This window comes from Balaenoptera ricei, chromosome 4, assembly GCF_028023285.1.
Source record: "Balaenoptera ricei isolate mBalRic1 chromosome 4, mBalRic1.hap2, whole genome shotgun sequence".
In the NCBI taxonomy this organism is placed as follows: Eukaryota; Metazoa; Chordata; class Mammalia; order Artiodactyla; family Balaenopteridae; genus Balaenoptera; species Balaenoptera ricei.
The window spans coordinates 82,808,514-82,830,582 of NC_082642.1; the positions used below are offsets into that span (position 1 = coordinate 82,808,514).

The 22,069-nt window shown below is 38.6% G+C and overlaps 1 protein-coding gene across 1 annotated transcript in view; it reads left to right on the forward strand.

The window, feature by feature from the left end:
• The window catches only part of TPRG1 (tumor protein p63 regulated 1), a 356,970-nt gene that overhangs the window by 272,467 nt on the left and 62,434 nt on the right, over positions 1-22,069 (forward strand). Inside the window, exon 5 of the mRNA XM_059922075.1 lies at positions 6,753-6,929. Coding sequence (XP_059778058.1) covers positions 6,753-6,929 — 177 coding nt within the window. The remainder of the gene's footprint in view (positions 1-6,752; positions 6,930-22,069) is intronic.

Here is a 22,069-nt window from a genome sequence, read left to right on the forward strand (position 1 = left end):
CCACAGGAAGTCAAGTCAGGGGACGGGAACAGGGAAGGTTTGTGGACATCGGGTTTTTATTAGAATACTGTGTTTACTTGGAGGGTCCCCTATACACATCGGAGAGGCCCAGGGAGAGATTAACCAAATGACTGAAAGAATTGCATGTGGGTTATTTAGCTAAAGGTTTTATAAGACTTCACTTAACTCAGGGGGAGGCAAATTGCTTTGCTTCAATGCCATGCATTTTTCATCTGTTTGTGTTTGAATTGCAAACCCAAACTGGATTCTCTTCAGGGCCTGGAACCCAGTGGGTGCTCAGGGAATATGTGTGGAATGAATGATTCAGTGTTTTCCTCCTGAGTTGCTGATTCCTGGCTAACCAAGAAGCTGCTTCCTCTTTCAAGGGCTGGCTATTCTAAGAGACTACAGGGGCACAGGAAAGAAGATTGATTTGTAAATCAGGTATAAGCACTCTATTCAATATCAGGGACGATGTCTTAGTGGTGTGTGTGTGTGTGTGTGTGTGTGTGTGTGTGTATGCGTGCGCATGTGCATGCCTGTGTGTGCATATTTGGGGGAATCATATTAGAAGAAAATATTTGGGGGAGAAAAATCATTTCCAAACCATAAACTGACTTGACACGGCCTTAAAAGAGCAACTGAGAGTATTGTTAGGAGTAGGGCTGGGGCGACTGGCAAAGCATCTGGGATGGTTTGAGTAATGGGGTGGGGGTCCTGGAAACTTGCTCAGATGGGTCCCACCTGTCATTGCTGGTTCGCTGTTGCCCTCTGCTGGCCAAACTGTTGTAGTACCAGGAAACTGCAAATCTCCTGGAGCAACTAGGTTCCCTGTTTCCACCAGGAGGTCTAGGCCCCTTCCCTATCAAACAGGGGAAATGCAGCTAGTGCTGAGGAACAGCAGTGGTAGGAGAATGTAGCAAATTCTCTGCCAGGAGAGACAGGCTCTCATCACTGCGGGGATGAATCTTCTGATTCTAATTTTTTATTCCATGCTCTGTTCATTTACTAATACCTTGCTCTCTCTTTGGCTCTGTGCTGGGCACAGTGAGGGGAGCCAGATATGGCTCAGTCACTGTCTCTACACCATAGGGTCTTCCATCATGTGTGTGGGGAATGAAAGGACAAGTACAGAAAATTGTGACTAAGGCCACAACTGAAACCTTGATAAAGGCTGTGTGTATTTAAAGGAAAGAGAGATGGTATCTACTTGGGGGCGAGGGAGGTGAGGGGAAGGTGCCATTAAACAGATAGCATTTAAGCTGGGAACCTGAAGGATAGGTGATTTTTTTATTTAAAAATATCTCTTTTAATATTACCCAGCCATAAAAAAGAATGAATTCACGCCATTTGCAGCAACATGGGTGGACCTAGAGATTATTATACTAAGCAAGCAAAGACAAATATCATATGATATAACTTATATGTGAAATCTAAAAAAAATAAAAGATACAAATGAACTTATTTACAAAACAGAAATAGACTCACAGACATAGAAAACAAACTTATGGTTACCAAAGGGGATAGTGGGAAGGGGATAAATTAGGAGTTTGGGGTTAAAATACACACACTACCATATATAAAATGAATAGCCCACAGGCACCTGCTGTATGGTGCAGGGAACTATACTCAATATCTTTTGGTAACCTATGAAGGAGGAGAATGTAAAAAAAGAATATATATATTTATATATGCACGTATGGCTGAATCACTTTGCTGTATACCTGAAACTAGCACAACATTGTAAATCAACTGTGTTTCAATAAAAATTTTAAAAGATATATCTCTTTTATCATAAAAGTAGAAAGTTTATCATAAAAAATTAAACTTTGGCTAATAAAAGCATGAGAGCAAATGAAAGTCACTTGAAATCCCACCACTCAGATACAATCAGTGTTAACATTTTGATCTATATATTTTGCTGTTGTTACAAAATTGGAAGTACACTGAAGGTACCATTTTGTATCCTGCTCTTTCTCACTCTTTTGGTATGAACATTTTCCCAATGTTACTTTTTTTTTTTTTTTTTGAAAATGTACTATTTTACGGGGGAGTATTTCAATGGGTACAACTGTGGATAGGATTCTTCAAACAGCATGAGGCAAAGCATACAGGTTGCACTGCACAAGAATTGTTAACTCTTCACCAATTCATTTCAGAAATATTTTTTGGACACCTACTACCGTGGCGACACAATGCTAAGAACTGACTCTTTCTTTGTGATGTTTACAGTATAGGAGAGAAGACTGACATGAATTAGGTAATCACAGAAATAACTATAAAATTGCATCTGGGAGAAGTGCTGTGAAGGAGAGATGTGCAGTTCTATGAAAGTATATATTAGGAATAAGAGAAGTAGTCATGGAGGTCTGGGAAAGCTTTCCAGAGTAAGGAGTAATTGAGCTCAGCACTATAGGAGTTAATTAAGTAAAGAAGATCAGGAAGAACATGACCGGCAGAGGGAACAGCACATGCAAAGTCCCTTCAGCAGGAGTGGGCGTAGTGAGTCCAAGAAACTGAAAGAAGATCAAAGAGAAGGGAGTGCAGAGGCCTGAAATGTCATTGAAGAAATAGGTAAGGCCTGACCCTACAGAGCCTCTTAGACCAGGTGAAAATTGTCATTTCTTGTAAGAGCTATGGGGAACTGTTGAAGTGAAGCCAGGGTTGGGAGGTAAAGGACAGACAGATTTTATTTTATTTATTTATTTACTTTTGGCTGTGTTGGGTCTTCGTTGCTGCGTGCGGGCTTTCTCTAGTTGCAGAGAGCGGTGGCTTCTCTTGTTGTGGAGCACGGGCTCTAGGTGTGCGGGCTCCAGTAGTTGTAGCACATGGGCTCAGTAGTTGTGGCTCACGGGCTCTAGAACGCAGGCTCAGTAGTGTGGGCTTAGTTACTCTGCAGCATGTGGGATCTTCCTGGACCAGGGCTCAAACCCGTGTCCCCCACATTGGCAGGTGAATTCCTAACCACTGCGCCACCAGGGAAGCCCCAGATTTGTTTTTAAAAAGGTCTACCTCATTGCAGTATGGTATGAGGCTGGGAGGGAACTAAAGTATATGTAGATAAACCAGGTCCAGGTGGCTAGTGGCCCAAGCCCAATGAGAAGGGGACTCCAAGAGTCCAGGCAGAAGATGTGGGAAGACTGGATTAAGATAGTGAAAGTCGAGATGGAGAGAAGTGGATGGTTTTGAGAGCTGTCTGGGGAGTAGAATGTTTAGGACTTGGCATGTGAGGTGAGGAAATAGGATGCGTCCCGAAAGACTCCTAAGTCTCTAGTATACATAACCGGATGCAAGAAAGGTTTTCCCCCAAGATAGGAACACTGGAAGAGGTCAAAGTTTGGAGGGGACAGTCATAGATGTTTGCTTTGTTTCCCAGAGAGAACAATTTCAGGAGTGGTATAGATCATCACATCAGCTCCTTCCAGAGATAGCTCTTACCACACTTGCACACCACACTGAAGGGTCCTCTATTTGGGGGTGAGTGGTCCCATGGAGGAAGCCAACACTATGCCTGGATTTGCTGTCTCCATACTTATTTCAGGGCCTTGAACTACTGCTTGCTAGGTGTAAAGCATTGGGCAAGTCATTTTAAGGGTCTCTGGACCTTAGCTTCTTATCTTTAAAATGAGGGTAATAGCTTTTAGTCCAAAAGATTGTTGGGAGGATTAAACAAAAGCATTGATATTCAAGAGCTTTGTGAATGTCCGTGGACTGCACAAACACAATATGTTATTGTTATTCCTACTCCTATATTTGCTCTGAATATTACCGCCAAACTTATATTAATCTTAGGAATATAAAATTCAGTGTTTTCTCCAAGAGTTCTCTGGGAAGTAAGGTGTGATTGAAGTCTAAATAAATAAATATACCACCCAGAAGCTAGAGATGCTGGCCCCAAACTATGTATAAGCCTGTGTGTTTACTTGGATTCAGACTTCTCGACACGTAAATTATGTAGAGTCTGTGTCACAGCAGAGCACTCCGTTCCTAAAAAGAATTCTCTCTTTTTTTTTTTTTTTTCCTGAATCCATCCTTTACCTTTTAAAATAAAACTCATTATGGAGTGCTAACATTTTCAGTAAAACCATTAAACTAAAATCTGAGGATTTTTTAGACTAAAAACAAGTCTGGTTTATTAGGCAGCAGCTTATAACTTGCTGCTAAGTAGATACAATCTATTTAGAGAAATTTATGTAGATATCTGATAAAACATTTCAGAATCCTCGTCTCTTTCTGACTAAGACGGAGAATGTTAAACAGATTATCAAGAATTCTTTCTTTCTCTTGGTGGAGTAGAAGTTGGGTATTGCAGCATTGTTAGAGTGGATGGAGACCAGAGGACCACGATTTAAACCAGATCTCTTGACCCTACATCACTAACACTACTACCATATTCTAGCTGAGCGACTTTCAATGTGACTTTCTTCAAAGTGTAGTGCGGAGATGTAGAGCTAATACTTGTACATGCATAATGGCCAGCATATAATAAGGCATGATCTCATCTTTCTTTCCTTCCTTCTATTTCTCCCTATTTCTTCCTCCTTCATCTCCCGTTTTCTCTCCTTCATGTCTCCTCCTGTTCCTTTTCCTATTGATTAAACTTTTAATTTTGTCCCGCCTGTCTTTAGACTACATTGAGGAATGGCATATATTGGGGTTACCCAAGGTCACTTAGTCACTTAGGCCCCTGACAATGATAATAACAGCTCATTTACAAACCACCGATTGAGAGTCATGTCCTTTAATCCTCTCCCCAAACTTAGGAGATGAGTACTGTCTCCATTTCACAGATAAGGAACGTAAGCTACAGACAGGCTCAATAGCCAATCTTACAGAGTTAGTTAGCTGGAAGTTTTCACCCCCATACTCTCCCAACCCAAAGGCCTCCAAAATGATTATGATTGGCACTCCTTTACCACTCAACAGATATTTATTTAGAGCAGGCTATTTGACAGGAACAGAGTAAATAGCCCCGCAGGCACAGTCACAGCCCTCATGGAACACACACACACACACACACATAGGGATGATCCTCAGACAACACTCATGGGCATTGCCCTACCCTCTGTACTTTGGTGTCCATTCTGATTTGTCAGTGTTCATGTGGTACCAGTTACTAAACTTGTAACATATCGTTCCTTCTTACAAACTATGAGAGGTGCTGAAAATGGAAAAGGATCAGAAAGCTTTGAGAAAATGTAATAGGGGGACAAGTTTATATAGGAGTTTAAGAAATCTTCTTTGAATGAGGCATTTGAACCATGACTTGAACAATGAGTTTTCTCAGCCTGCTATGAGATGGTGCTGGGCAGAGGCCAGACCATACAGGGACCTGTAGTCCATGTTATGTAACTTGGATTTGATTCTGAAATCAAAAAGATGTCATTTAATAGAGTGAACAGGGGAGGAACATCATTCCTTTTGTATCTGAAGAATAGCACTCTGGTTACTATGTGAGAATGGATGGGAGCAAGGTGCCCAGTCCTAACCTTTACATTAGATGGATTCTGTGTAGTTGGGATTCAGATATGAATCAGTCACAAATCATCCTTTTCTGTCTCTTCGGGAAGACAAAACATGTACTGAAACAGTTATACAAGTCATGCAGTGCTATATACAAAGGCTGTGGCAGACAGACAGCAAAAGCGTTGAGAGTGAGAAGAATTTCAGACCATGCTCACTTTCTTTTAACCAGAAGCCATTGCTTCTGTTTCTCTCTGTTCTCTCTGTTGGAGAGATTCTTAACTCTCAGAATTTTCCATGCATACCCTGAAAGGCTCTCAAATCTGAAGCAAATCAATTCAGTAAACACTTACCCAGTGTCTGCTTTGTCTTTGGTTTGTAAGAATCTCACTTCACTTGTTTCACTGTATTTCTACCATAAGAAAATGATAGAATGAGCTTGAAATAGTGATGGCTTGGGTGGAGGTCACTGGACCTATATTCAAGTCTCCATTTTATCTTCAGTCAGCAATGCGACCTTTGGAGATTAGCATAAACTAATGCCTAGTGAGTCATCCAGATTGAGTTAGACCAAAGATTATTTTTGGTGTGCTTTGAGGAAGATGTGCTCCATGAAGGTTTTCTAGAGAACTGGGAAGACATGGAGGAGCATGAATCAGTTGACTGCCAACATGATACAGTCTTGCTATTCCCCTAATGGATCCTGTCAAGGCTAATCATCTCTGAGCTCTGTGGCCATAAAACCTCTCCCTGTGGACTTCCCTGGTGGTGCAGTGGTTAAGAATCCACCTGCCAATGCAGGGAACACAGGTTCGAGCCCTGGTCCAGGAAGATCCCACATGCCATGGAGCAACTAAGCCCGTGCGCCACAACTACTGAGCCTGTGTTCTAGAGCCCACGAGACACAACTACTGAGCCCGCGTGCTGCAACTACTGAAGCCCGCGTGTCTAGAGCCCGTGCTCCGCAACAAAGAGTAGCCCCGCTCGCCGCAACTAGAGAAAGCCCGCGCACAGCAACCAAGACCAAACACAGCCAAAAAAACCAAAAAACAAAAAAAAATCCCCAACAAACAAAACAAAACTTTCCCTGTGATCCTCCACCTCCCTCCTCCCTTAGTCATGGGGCTGGAATGAGAGAGAAGGGATGGCATTCTTCAGCTTCTCTTTCTTCCGAGGTGATCAAACCTCATTATTTTCTGTGTCAGTAGATATGTTTCAGACAATTCCATTATTTTCAACTTGGAAAGATTATGCAAACGACTTTTCTTCTCTGTGGTGTTTTTTTACAGGATAGACCGCTGGAACAATGAGAAGGAGAGGATTTTGCTGGTCACAGACAGAACTCTCTTGATCTGCAAATACGACTTCATCATGCTCAGCTGTGTGCAGTTGCAATGGATTCCCCTGAGTGCTGTCTATCGCATCTGCCTGGGCAAGTTTTCCTTCCCTACAATGTCACTGGACAAGTGAGTATGATGTCTTAGACTCGGGAAAGTGGTGCAGTGGGTGTGGGGCAGGCAGGGGAAACAATCACCAAGTTCAGTTCAGTGCTGTAAGCTGGGAGAATCCAAGGGAGAACAGTGACGCTGTAGCCGAATTCATCAAACAATCCTTGAGTTTCCACTCTACGTCAGACACCAAGGATACAATTTTAAGTACATTTTTACTTTAATATGAGTACCTGACAAGTCAGTGGTTGAATGTAAAGTGGAAAGAGCTGTGGGGACATGGAGGAAACGGTTTTAACCTAATTCCTGTGGCAGAGATCAGAGAAGCTTTCCTGTAGAAGCGCTTGAGCCAATATTTGACATGGGGTAGGAGTCAGCCAAAGAAGAACAAAAGCTTAAGAATATTGCAAGCAGAAGGAAGAGAGAGCAACCAAAGGAATGAAGGTGGGAAAAAGTTCTGTAGAGTAAACACCATACAGTACCACTCCCATCTGTGGGGTAAGTCTGAATACCCCCCTGTCTCCTCAGGGTGCTGTCACCTGCAAGACACCCAGTACTTTTAATTAAGGCAGTCTGGTTCTAGACACCTTGGTGCCTTTATTCGTGACATTTTAACCCATGGCTTCTAGCCCCAAGCAACTGACCATTTCTACCCTTCCTTGCTGTACAATGTTCCTGCAACTTTTTCTACAAAGGTAATGCCTTCCACGTAGGGTCAACCAGCTCTGAAACATTCCAGGGAGAGGTGCAGCCAAATACACCAGTGTGGCTTTATAACAGCAACCACTGGAGGGCCTTGTTCTTGGGGTCCTGCTGCCATCCTCACCCCCAGCAGCTGTCAATTGCCTTTGGGAATTGAAATTATTCTACAAAGCTTAATGAACAGAACCCAAGATGGCTAATAAGACTTCTTGAAAGAAGACTCTTTGGGATCTTTCCTGGAAGCTTAGTGGAGGAGGGGACATCACCTCTCTCGGAGAGGTTGACAGTTACCAAGAGACCTGATGAGGTCTATAGAGGAAGGTTGCTGAACTGAGCAAATTCTTGTTATGGTCTCAGGAGGAACTGACTTTCTTCAACATTTTAAATCTAAGCCGGAGGACAGCTGCCTTCCTCTGAACCTCTGAATGTGAACTCTGCCCCTGAAACTGTGAGCTCTTTGAGGGCAGGTACCTTTTGTTGTTGTCATTCTTTAAGCACCTGGCTGAAAAATCTTTCTAAAATACTGAAAAAAGTATAGGCCGATCAAGTGATTGGGTTTCCTTACATAAAGCATATCATATTAGAAAACTATTTCTTATTTGCTCTTTTCATGGATGCTAGAAATGATTGATTTAGTTTACTGACTTTTTGAACTGGTGGATTTTTCAATAATATAGGCACATGGTAAACATCTATTTAAATATCACAAAAAATTATTTACTGTCAGGGTATCTCTCCTAACCCAGACTTTCAGTTTTCCAGAATTATTTTCATAGGTGATAGTTAGCAGTTTCATGTGTTTTATTCTTTTTTTTTTTGAGAAATAATCTGCAAATATATAAGAATAAAAATGTCTTTGTATGTATATATGTGGATTTACACATATTTGTAATATTGATATACACATACATCTATCACAAATTATTTTACCCAGCAGGTACACATACCATACAATGTCCTGCCTCAAGCTATTTTACCCAAAAATATACCTTGGAGACTTTATTATGTAATCATGGAAAGATTAACTTCAGTCTTTTTACTAGTGCAGAATATTCCACTTCAAGTCTAATCTGTTTATCCAGCCCCTCATTCATGGATATTTATTTTTATCTTTTCTACTACAAACAAAGCTGCTATAAATATCCTTGTCTACAGGACTTTGCGCATATGTGCAAATGTATCTGTAATGTAAATTTCTGCAAGTGGAATTATTAGGGCAAAAGTCATGTGAATTTCAACTGACAGCTACTGCCAAATTGCCTTCTAAACAGGTGATGCCAGTTCATGCTCCCTCAATGTGTGGGTATCCTTTTTCACACACTCTCACCAATATCGTGTGTTATGAAACCCTTCTTCTTTGCCAGGGAAATAAAGAAAAATGTCTTATTTTTGTTCTAATTTCCATCACTAGAATTTGAAGGAAGTTGAGGGTGTTTTTCTTAGGTTAGAAAGTAATTTTATTTCTTTTTCTGTGAACTGCCTATTTTTGATCATAGCCCATATTTTTTTCTATTGAGATATTGATTTTTCTCTCACTGATTTGTAAGAGCTCCTTATATATCAAAGAACTTGGTCCTGTTTCTACCATATATATTGCAAATATTTTTTTTCCCATTTGTCATATCTCTTTTAACTTTATAATGCTATGTTTTACTGTCTTTGAGTTTTAGGTTGTCAAATGTATCAATCTTTCAAGACTTCTGAGTTTATTTCTTTTTGAGAAAGGTTTTCTCCACACTAAAATTATAAAATATATTTCCACGTTTTCTTCTAAAGTTTTACAATTTATTTTAAAAAATAGTTAAATTTATGTTTCATCTGGAATTTACTTTAAGTTAGAAAAAAGATAAGCAATCAGCTTTATTTTTTTAACCAGATGGCAGGCTAGATTTCTCAACATCATTTATTCAATGCTCCCCTTTATCAATATATATTTTACCATGTGTATTTGTGCTTATTTCTGGATTATCCATTCATCTGTTTACTAGAGTACAAAATGGTTTTAATTATTATAACATTTTATTACATTTTAATATCTGGTAGAGTTACTCCCCTCTTATTAATTTTTTAAAAGAATTTATTTATTTATGCATATTTATTTTTCCATCAGCTTGCCTAATTAAAAAAAATCCTATTGTTAATAGGATTTTCAAATGTTAAATCAACCTTTCGGTCTTAAAATAAACACATTTATTTATGGTGTATTATCTTTTCTATACATTGTTGAATTCAGCTTACTAATGTTTTATTAAAGAGTTTTGTGTCTATGTTCATGAGAATATTAGTCTATTATTTTCATTCTTTGGTAATGTCTTTGCCAGGTATTTGTGTTATGCCGACCTCATAAAACAAGTTGGATAGTGTTCCCTTCTCTTTTATTTTCTAAAAGATTTTGTGTATAATTGGTGTTATCTCTTCCTTGAATGTTTGATAGAACTTACAAAGGAAATTTTCTGGGCTTGAGATTTCTTTGTGGGATAGTTTTAGATAATAAAGTTAATTTGTTTTATAAATATTGAGTTACTCGTATTTTTTTCTTCTGTGTTAATTTTGGTAAGTTATATTTTTCAAGGAATTTGTTGTTTAAGTTGTTTTATTTGAAAGCATATAGTTAATATTCCATTATTATCCATTTAATGTCTTCTTTCTTGATTTTCGTGATCTGCATTCTCTCTCTTTCTTTATTTTTTCTGTTGATGAACCTATTGATTTTTTTTTTTTTTGGTTTTAACAAGAACATGCTTTTCACTTTGCCAATTTTCATGACTGTCTAATTCTATATAGTTGATTTCTACTATTTTCTTTATTTTTTTTCTTTCTTCTACTTACTTTTTGGTTTACTTCTCTTTTTCTTTTTTTAACATCTTAATGTGGAACCTGAGGGCATTGATTTTAGGACTTTCTTTGTTTCTAACGTGAGCATTTAAATCTATAAATTTCCTTCTACACACTGCTTTCACTACATCTCACAGATTTTGGTATATTGTGTTTATACTATCATCCAGTTAGAAAGATTTTCTAATTTTCCTTGTGATTTCTTCTTCGACCCATGGATACTTTAGAAAGTGTACTGGAAAATTTCCAAATATTTTGAGTTTTCCTAGATATTTTAACATTACTGAGTTTTAATTTAGAGAATATACTGTCTTTGACTTTAATCCTTGTAAATGTATTGAGACTTTTTTATTGACTCAACTATATAGTACATCTTTCTGAATGTATCATGTGCATTTGAAAAGAATTTTGTGTTTAGTTTTCTATAGATATCAATTAGTTCATTGAGTTTGATAATGTTGTTTAGATTATTTATGGGTTTACTGATTTTTGTCTAATTTTTTTTTTTTATGGGTTACTGAGAGGGGAATGTTAAAATCTGCTATTATTGTGGGATTTTCTCTTGTCTCTTTAATTTTATTATTTTTTGCTTCATGTATTTTGAGAGTCTATGTTAGATGCACACACATTCTTGATTAGTATGTTGTTTTGATGAATTGAGCCTTTTTTCATTATGAAGTGTTACTTTTTATCTCTGGCAATACTCTGTCTAGAAGTCTATTTTGTATCTCATATTATTATAGCCACTCTATCATTTTTATACTTATTTTTGCATAGTATATATTTTTTCATCCATTTACTATCTCTCTTTGTATTCAAAGTGCATTTCTTGTAGAGATTAATAATTGGGTCATACTTTTAATCTGTTCTGATCATCTCTGCCTTTTAATTAGAGTGTTTAGTTCCCTTTGTAATTTAGTAATTTTGATATGATTGAAGTTAAGGATACCTATTACTTGTTTTCTCTTTCCCCCTTCTATTTTTTATTTCTTTGTACTTTTTTCAACCTTCTTTGTAAGTATATAAATATTCTTCATAATTATATGTATAATTACATATATATAATTCTCCATAATTATATATTGGGTTGGCCAGAAAGTTCGTTTGGGTTTTTCCATAAGATCTTACAGAAAAACCTGAACGAACTTTTTGGCCAACCCAATACAATATATATAAGCTTTTTAGCTATAACATGTTACATAATTTTGTAGTTGCTTTAGGCAGATTTTTCCAACTTCAGCACTATTTACACTTTGATCAGGGTCATTCTTTGGCGTGGGAATCTGTTCTGAGCACTGTTGGATGTTTAACAGCAACACTGGCCTCTACCCACTGGGTGCTAATAGCACCGTGCCTCTGTGTTATGACAATCAAAAATATCCCCAGACATTGCGAAACGTGCCCTGGGGGTAAAATCACTCTGAATTGAGAACCACTGTTCTAGAAATTATAATATAAATACTTTTCACCATGCACTTATAGTTAATAATATAACACTACACTTAATATTATAGCACTACACTTAAAACATAGAAACCTTGTAAATACATTTTTCTAAGAATGTAAATGTTGGAAATGGCATGATAAAGTCAGTGTAGTCACAGGAGGAAACAAGAATGAGACTTTGAAGGAAGAAGTTTATTATACTTACAAGTCCCAGAAAGGGAGTCACCATATGCCATGTAGGGCCATAAGGGAAGACACAGTGTCTATCAAGAGGCAGAAGGGCAGGAGCTGGGGGACAACTTAGGCCATGATCTTTATTAGAGTTTCCACAGGAAAGGCAAGGCAGGGCAGGGTAAACAGTTTATGATTGGCCAGTATGAATAATTTTGATGGACTTTAAACTACAGGTGGTTCCTGGTTGCCTGGTACCTGGTCCTTGGCTAAGGCAAAAGAATATTGCCTTATGGGAAGTATGGGCCAGATAGAGGAGGTATGCCTCTGGATTGTTTAATTTGCATATCAAAGTCCATGCATTGGGACTTTTGCTATCTCTAAGAGTTGGCTACCCCTAAGAGAGGAAGTCTCTTCCCTGCCAGAACATTATAATACACAGAAAATTAAAATGTATGTATACAATATACATATAGCTCCATTTACATCCCCTCCTCACTGCCTTTTACATTGCACTTGTCATGCATATTACTTTCATGTGCATTTTAAACCCCACAAGATAACATTATAAATTTTGCTTTAAGAAATCATATGTATTTCAAAGAAATTAGAAAATAAAGTTATCTTTTATATGCACATGTTTTCATTTCTGATGCTCTTCGTTTGTTCCAGAAGATTCAAGTTTCTCTTTGAGGTCATATTCCTTACACATGAAAAATTACTTTTTAGCATTCCTTGTAGTGTAATCTACTATGATAAAATTTCTTATTTTTTATTTTGGGAGAGGTCTTTAGCCTTTATTCTTAAAGAATATTTTCTCTAGTTAGAGAATTCTGACTTGACATTTTTTTCTTTCAGCATTCGCAAGATGTTGTTCCACTGTTTTCTGGCCTCCATAATTTCTGAAGAGAAGTCCACAGTCTTTTGAACTGCTATTCCTCTGTGTATTCTCTAGCTGCTTTCAAATGTTACCTTTATCTTAGTTTTCAGAAGTTTGACTAAAATGTGCCTACTCCCTTGAGTTCTGCTATTAATTTCTAGTTTTAATATTACACTGTGTTTAGAAAATGTCTTCTATACTATTTCTACTCCTTGGGATTTACTGAATATTTTTACATTTCAATTGTTAATTTATATCAACATTTCATAAATACTTGAATGTGCAGTCTCTGCTTTCTTTGTATAGAATTCAATAAATGGTACTTAGATCCATTATCATTATGTTCTTTGTGTCTTGTTTGTCTTTGCCTATTATTCACTAATTAAGTTTTCTTCGCTACTTGATCCCTCATAGACTGAGAGAGGAGAATTAAATTTTCCTTAACTACTATGCTTTTTTTTTTTTTTTACTTTGTGACTTAACATTATGAATGTTTGTATTGTCTTGTTTGATGTAGGAACATTTATAGATGTTGAATCCTTATTTTAGATTATAATCTTTTTCATTATAAAGTTTATCTCCTTTAATGTCTTCCTTGCTTTTGGTCTTGTCTGCTGAATATTGCAAACCTTATGTCCTTTTTATTTGAATTTTCTTCGTATATTTCTGCCTGTTTTTTACTGTAAACTTTTGGGGTTTCTTTATTTTTTGATGTGTTCTTGTATGCAGCATATGATTGAATTTTACTTTGTGATCCAACCTGAGGGTCTTTTCTTTTAATTGGTAAGATTAACCTATTTATACATATTAATATGACAGTTACAGTCTTAGTTCTGCCATCTTGATTTTTGTATTATTGCATTTTTCTAAATATATTACCGTATTTTCTATATTTCCTTTGTTTTCCATTGAGCGTATTTTTCTTTAAGCAAGAAAGTTTAGAGTCTTTTTCTACTAGTGACTATAAGTGTAATTTATAGTAATCTTAATTCTCTCTTTTTTGAATATTATCTATTTACTTCCTAAGATAAACTCATTTACATTAACAACCCACTTTTTCATCTTTATCATTCATTTTTTAAAGTTGCTTATAATTATTGTTATTAGTTATATCATGGTTATTTATTTAAAGAATATGCTTCCACTTGATACACCGTCTTCAGCAGTGTATATTAAAGCTCCATTGTGAAACATAAGAAATCTACATATTCATACTATTCCCACATTCTCTCATCCTTCACCTCCCTTCTTTCATTAGTTTTACCAGACAAATTTCATTTTTTATGGCTTGTTTTATTTGATTTCCCATGAGGCACCTAGTTATTACCATAGAGAGTTGGTGTAATTCTGGGCCTCCTAATTAACTTGTGTGGCTTTATTCAGATTTTCATCCTGGGGTTAGAGTAAGAAAGCCTGTCCCAGCAGCTAGCATGCTGTTAAAAATTAAAATGCTTACTCTGGGCCCCCCAGGTGTAGGAACATAGTGTGATGAAGGGGTGGTTTTTAAAGTTCTGCTCAGTTTTTTTTTTTAGCAAACCTCCATAGTAGAGTTCTGGACTGGGGATAGAGTCTTGGATTTCAGTCCTAATTTTACAACTGTTAACTTTGTTTCCTCATCTTTCAAAAGGTCATTCATACTGTCATTCTGTTTCATTAATAGTCTTATTGTACAGCTCTAATGAGATAATTTGGAAGAACTTTGTAATATGCCTTATAGATATCAGGTGTTAACAAGTTCTGATTCTCTCCCAGATAAAAGCTTTTGTTAACATGGAACTAAGTAGATTAATTTGATTTTTATCTTTATTTCCAAGTCAGTTAGCCCTTCTTGGTTGGGCATTAAGTCACCGTTATAAGTCAGAGTTCAGGCAGCAGCAGGCAGGGAAAGGAGGAAGAGACAAGGGAAAATCACCTGCTAAATAATCATAAACTGAATCCAGAGGAAAGCCTGAATAGAGTGAGCAAATTCCCTTGTTATAAGAAAATGCAGTGACTTAACATTAGCACCTGCTGGCTGCAGAAGGTAATGCTGACACTGTTTACCAAGAGCTCTTACCACCCTCGTGCCATTTGACTTTCAACAGCAAGAATCAATAGCATGGACTAACTACATTTTAGAGATGAGAGAAGTGAGACCGAGAGGGGTCCAGGGATTCATGCACCATCAGCTATTTAGTATTAGAGTTGGGCTTCAAAATCAATTCTTCTAACTTCCTGTCCAGTGTTCTTTTCTTTTAATAAATAATATTTTATTTACTTTTCTTCTCCCTCCCCTCCCCTCTCCTCCCCTCCCCTCCTTGTCCCTTCCTTTCCCTTCCATCCCCTCTTTCTCTCTCTATGATCTTGCTTCTGTTTTTTCATCCTCTGTCCTCTCCTTTCCTCCTCTCTGTCCCTCTGGGTGAAGATAATCTCTCCTGTTAATGTAGCTTCTGCTTCTCTTAAGAAGCTGTGAAGAGGACTATTGGAACTTAGCAGAACATGTGCCAGTGTATCCCACGTATTGGCACTTACAAAACAGAGTTGTTCTGTTTTATTCACTGTTTTGCCTTTGGCTTAATATGAAGTGAGAGTGTGATGGGAAGAGACAACTACAGGCTATGGATCATTTATCTGTGAGATGAAGGAAGATTCGCTTTGGATTGGAACATTCACCAGACACAAAACCAGGAAATGGTAAAAGGTCTGGTTTATCTTACAGAGTAACTAGCTTAACTAGTTGCTAGTACACAGCCTTTGTTATTGTTCCTTATCTGAGATGAGAACCCTATATCTTATTTCTATCATAATTGGATTCATGCCCAGATTTTAATTAAAATTTAATTTTCATAATCCTGTTGTGTCTATAACCTCCCAGAAAAGTGGAGGAGGGAGAGGAAGACTCTGTTTCTTTGAGATTAACCATTAGGTTAAAGCTATAACCAATTTTAACCACAGCAATTTTCTTACTGCTTGAATTTGGACAATTCATTTTAATTCCTGGGCTCTCAATTTCCGATCTATAAAATGTCAATAATAAAAATCCCTGTCAGGCCTAACTCATAGGTCATTATAGATTTAAATAATTGATATAACAGTGTTTTGTAAGTTGTAAGGTGTTAAAATAATTGGTACTTAAAGAGTTCTAAAAATCCGTATTTACTTGCTAACTCTCCCATTTTTAAAAATATGCCCACAAGAGATAATGATGAGGAAACTGAGTGGTCAAGTGACTTGTATGTAATCAAACAGATACATGATGGTGGGTTCTGGAACATGAGATCCTCTGATTTCAAATCCTCCCTTTGTCATGCACCTAGTTCCTACTGGTCCTCAAATGCATTGTAATTTTTGAGGATAAATGGGCCCCATTTCATGACCTCTGTTCCTATCTGAAGCCTGTAATCAGGAGGTAGAGTATAGCTAGTTTAGAGCTTAGAGAGCAGCTTCTGAAGTCAGGCTGCCTGGGAGCCAATCCTAGATCTGCTTCTGGGTGACCTAGAGCAAGTCACACAACAATCTGTGCCTCAGTCTCTTCACTTGGAAACTGGAGAGGGTAATAGTATCTATCTCAGTCCATGTTGAGGATTAAATGAGATAATACATATAAAATATTTAGAAAAATATCTGGTATGTAATAAACACTTGAAGGATGTAAGCTTCTATAATAGGTTTGGGAGAAAGACACTGATTGAGGATTCAGGGATCTGGGTCCTGATCTACTTTCTTAATCAGGAAAGTCTCCTCCCCTGGCTGAATTTCAGTTTCCTCACTTATAAAATCTCTGAATTTTTTTATGAAGTATAATGTCTGGGATGGCCTCCTCTTTCATGCCTTCCTCCTGCTGATACTAAGTCAACAGGGGGCAACTCCTAGCATTTACAATGTTGTGTTAGTTTCAGGTGTACAGCAAAGTGATTCAGTCATTCATATATATATATATATATATATATATATATATATATATATGCATACATGTACACACACACATATATATTCTTTTTCAGATTCTTTTCCCTTATAGGTTATTACAAAATACTGAATATAGTTCCCTGTGCTATACAGTAGGTCCTTGTTGCTTACCTTTTTATACATAGTAGTGTGTATATGTTAATCCCAAATTCCCAATTTATCCCTAAATCTCTAAAAAACTTTTTCCTTTTTTAATTTTTTTTTTTTGGTCTTGAAATCCTATGCTTTTGTGGTACTCTATTTATATAGCAATTTTCCCAAGTCATTCATCTTAGAGGGCTGAATGATTTTACCTAATCAATTACTCCTGTGAAAAATGTCTAAGGTTTTCTGCTGGAAAATATTGTTGCTGTCACATTGATATGCCAACAAAAGCTGAGTGGGAAGGTCAGGCCTAGAAATTCCTTCCTGCAAGAGTAGGCATTACACATTTATCTCTCCATGACGTTTAAAATTTGCATTCTGCCAAATATAAGGGATAGCAATGCTGCAGGAGGGAGGCTCGGAAATTGCTTGAGGTGGTCACCCCTCATCCTGTCTGTCTGTAGAGACGCTGGTGAAAGCAGGGGCTAGGAGCTGCCCCTGTTGACTTAGTATCAGCAGGAGGAAGGCATGAGAGAGGAGGGCATCCCAGACATTAACCCATCACCTCAACCTTGCTCCCTGAGATCCAAAGGCCAACGAGCTGCTCCGTGCCCCCAGAGTTCTAATTTGGCATATGTTTGTCAGATGAGAGCTTCAAAGGGCCTCTCCTCTGCTCTGGGTGAAACCAGCTCATGGCCCAGGCTGATTCTGCTGGCTTCGCGTCTGTCAGTGCGTCCTAATCACTGTTATAAAGTGTGGTTCTGCGGAACGCCTTGTAAAATATTTTCCTATTGCTCCAGCCACATCTCCTGTCTAGACAATCTAATTATGAGCGTGGAGCAAACAGCTGAAGTGTTTGCCGCCCCCAAGGGTTGCCTAACTCCAGGAGTGGCGGTGGAAGGAGAGGGGATAGGGTGTGGATAGCATTGGTTACTTCTTGTTGACCAGAAAATTGAGTGTTCCAAAGGAATCCAACTAACTTTTAATTAAAAAGAAATGATCTGGTGGAAGCTGGCATTTTGTTGTTTTTCCACACTCACTGGAAGATTAAAGGTAGCGATTCATTTCCCTCCAATCACATCTTTTTCTTGGCTTCAAAGGTGGTTTGTGGTCTCTTTGCTTAAAAAAAAAAAAAAAAGCCACTGACTTAGTCATCTGCCCTCCCAGCAGCATTCTGAAAATAAAAAGCGGCTCCCTAAATGTATGTTCTTTCAAAGTAGTAACTCGATTACATTCACTGAGTCCTTCCTGAGCTCTGGCCACGTGGCAGGCATGATGATGACAAGGTAATGAGACCTGGATTCTGTCCCCAGGATATTTACGGTCTCATGGGAAGACAGACACATATGAGCTAATGCTTTAACCAGGCTTTGATTACTGCTTCAGTGGAAAGCCAACAGTGCCATGGGCACAGGAGACGGAGAGAGAATTTCTCCTGGGAGATATGGGAAGGTCTTAGGGAGGAGGTGGAATCTGAGCAGGTCTTTATAGGATGAGCGGAATTTGGGCAGAGAGACAGTGAGGAGTAGTTCAGGCATAAGCAGACAAATGCCCAACTAGTGTGATCATGCCAGCTCTCCTGTGGGGTTGGGTCTCAGCTGTTGAGAAGGCATGGTGGAAGCTTTTGAATGGTTTTGGATAATTATATGAGGTGTTTATTTTTATTTTTTAAAATTTTTATTGGAGTATAGTTGATTTACAATGTTGTGTTAGTTTCAGGTGTACAGCAAAATGAATCAGTTATACATATACATATATCCACTCTTTTTTTTTTTAGATTCTTTTCCCATATAGGCCATTCCGGAGTAGTGGGTGGAGTTCCCTCTGCTATACAGCATGTTCTTATTAGTTATCTATTTTATGTTTAGTAGTGTGTATATTGTCAGTCCCAATCTGCCAATTTATCCCTCCCCCCCATCCCCTGGTAACCATAGTTTTGTTTTCTACATCTGTGACTCTACTTCTGTTTTGTAAATATGTTCATTTGTACCTGTTTTTTAGATTCCACATATAAGCAATATCATATGATATTTGTAATATGAAGTGTTTAGGTTTTAATCATCTTAGAATCTGAGACGTTGAAGGTTTTAGGGGAGGAGCTAAAACAATTGGCATTTTTCTTTGGAAAGATAAGGGGGGCAACAATATAAGAAATGGTTTGGAGGAAACAGATGCTAGAGAAAGGCGCAGGCTAAGGGAGAGATTCTCATATTCTCTGAGGGTAGAGTTGGGAAATTATAATAATCTGAACTGGGTCAGTGGATGAGAAAAGGAGACCATGGATATGAGAAGACTTGGCTGCAGTAGAAGCTCTGGCATGTCATGACCGAATCGGGTATTCTTTGTATGGGAGGGGGAGTGGGGGAAGGAGCTGTGAGCCTACAAGTGGAAGATGCTCATCATGCTTATTATTTGGGGGCCTGCTTGGCTAGGGAAAAAGTCGATGGTTGGAATAAACTATTCATGCCACTGACATTTACCGAGCATTTGCCATTACCAGGTGCTGGGCTGGGCACTGTGATGCCATTGTGCTAAAGAGAGAGTTTCTGCCCTCACGGAGTTCACAGTCAAGGGGACAGTCAAATTATCATACCAATAAGTATAAAATTACAACACTGAAAGTGCTTTGAAGAAGAGCTACATGCGGTATGTGAATTATAGATTGCTAAGTAACTACTTACTTCAAAACTTGGTAGCATAAAATAAAAATCATTTATTATTTCTCTGTTTCTGGGTCAGGACTGTGGGTGTGGCTTAGCTGAGTCTGGTGGTTCAGGTCACTGGGGCCGTGACATCTCAAGCTCACTCGTGTGGTTGTCAGCAGGCTCAAATCCTTGATGGCCAGAGAGATCGGTTCCTGCTGTGTGAGACTTTCTCTAAGACTACTGACAACATGGCTGCTGGCCTCCCTCACAGGGAACAAGGGAGGGAGTGAGAGGGAAAGAGAGAGATTAAGCAAGACAGAAGCCACAGTCTTTAGGTAACCTAATCCTGGAAGGGACAGCTTATCACCTCCGCCATGTTCTATTCACTGGAGGCAAGTCGCTAAATCCAGCTTACGCTCAAGGGGTGGATGCCACACGAGGCCATGCATGTCAGGAGGTAGACACTGGAGGCTGTGGGACAGGTAGCCTACTGCATGAGGGCGATCAGAGCATTTATTACAGGATTTAGACCTAAATCGGAGGGTGAAGATGAAGGAAGATTTCTCTGAAGAAGAGCTTCTGGAACTCGGACTGAAAGAATGAGTAGGTGTTGACAAGGTGAAGGGAGTTATGGAGAGTGGTTCAGGGAGAGAGAAGAGTTTGTATAAAGGAGGGAGAGAGGCTGGCACCTCTGAGGAACTAAAAACAGGCCAACATGAGGGCCCAAGGGACACCGATGTGGAGATGAGTTTTATATTTAGATGTTGATGAGCTATGGCTTTTGGAAGAATTAGAGTAATTCAGCTTGTATCTGTCACTTGCATTGGCATTCCCTAGAGGGAAGGGGTTCACAGGTAAAAGTAGTTTGAAAGCCCTTGCTCTAAACTGTAGGACCGTTTCTGGAACTGCTGGAAAATGGGTCTGATTCAGTGTATAAAATGAATCAAATTGCCCACTTATCTCTTAGGATAATTACTTATTGTGTAATGCGATAATGTTCATAAATCACCCTGGGCTTCTTGGGGAAAGGTATATAAACACAAGGCTTTATCAGTGATGATGGAAACAGATTTGGAGGATTAAAATCAGATGTGCACCTTGATGCTATGGCATTCTACTCCCAACTAAGAGACCTGGGAAGTTCATGTGAGTTCTTGAGGAGGGTTTCACGTTAAGAAATCGAGACAGCAAGGTGTTGGGAGGTGGTTGGAATGGGTGTAGGCGTGGAGAGGCAGGGTGGGGGCTGAGGAGGTCTGTCTTTTTAGCTATTCACTCTGTTATTGAAGGGCACTAGCTTTCGTCAATCCAAGTCAAATGAATGTGACTACTTAGAAATGCACCATGGAGATTCTGCTGGGCTGGGAATAAGAAAATCTGAATTTTTATCTCTATTGTGTCTTCAGTGTTCTGTGTGTCCTTGAAAGAAAGTTGTTTCCCCTCTCAGAGACTTGCTCTACCCCCATGTAACATGAAAGGGATGAAACTAGACAATCTTTAAGGTCTCTGCCATCTTGTGGACCAATGATTTTATAACCTTCTTTCCACCATTGCTCTTGTGAAATGAGAACAATAAGAACTCCTTGTCAGCAGTCAAGGAATATTGTGACCAATGACAGTTTTTGTTTTGGGAAAGTGTTTAACATTGTTGGCAGAACTTGAACTTTTGTGCATTCATTCTACAGACCCCAGGGAAAGATGGAACCAGTGGAGAGAATATAGGCTAGAGTTGGTGTTTGATACATTTTTTTTTTTCCAGCTTCAACTGACACATTCTTCTTCTTTCTCCTCTTTTTTACCCCTCTGCTCTTCTCTTAGTCCAAACTCCCTGGACCCAGCCATATAGTTCATATTTTGGGGTTAAGAATATCCACCATATAGAGCTGTGAGGATTAAATGAGAACACTTGAGAAGTGCCAAGCTGATGACTGTTATAGGTGCTCCAAACACATTAGTTTCCTTTTGCTTTCCAATATGCTCTGCTTTTTTTTTTTTTTTTTTTTTTAATTAGGAAGGTGGCACTCGACAAGTATCCTTTAAAGTATTGCAAAATGCTAATAGAGAGCCACTCCCTGAAAATTTACTGAGTCACTGATGGGGCAGTTAGGACTACAGGTCTGTGCTGTAAGTTTCACAGGAAAGAAATGTCAATTATTCACTCAACTCAAGGCCTGTTACTCTGCAACAAAATAATGGAGAGCTGGAGCCTGTTTTCTGATGGAAGTAGGAACTTGATGAGTTGGTTTGAGAAAGGCTAAGCCCTGTTAATGGGAGATGGGGTCTATTTCTGGGAGCAGGGAAAGTACATGTTAAAATGCTCCTCGGAACAAGATGGTAGCTCCCAGTTTAGACCAAGCAGGAGGCATGTATAAGAAGGGATGACTCTACAGGTATGCATGGAGAAGTGGCCTTAAACCCAATACATGACCACCTGAAACAACTAGGGTTAT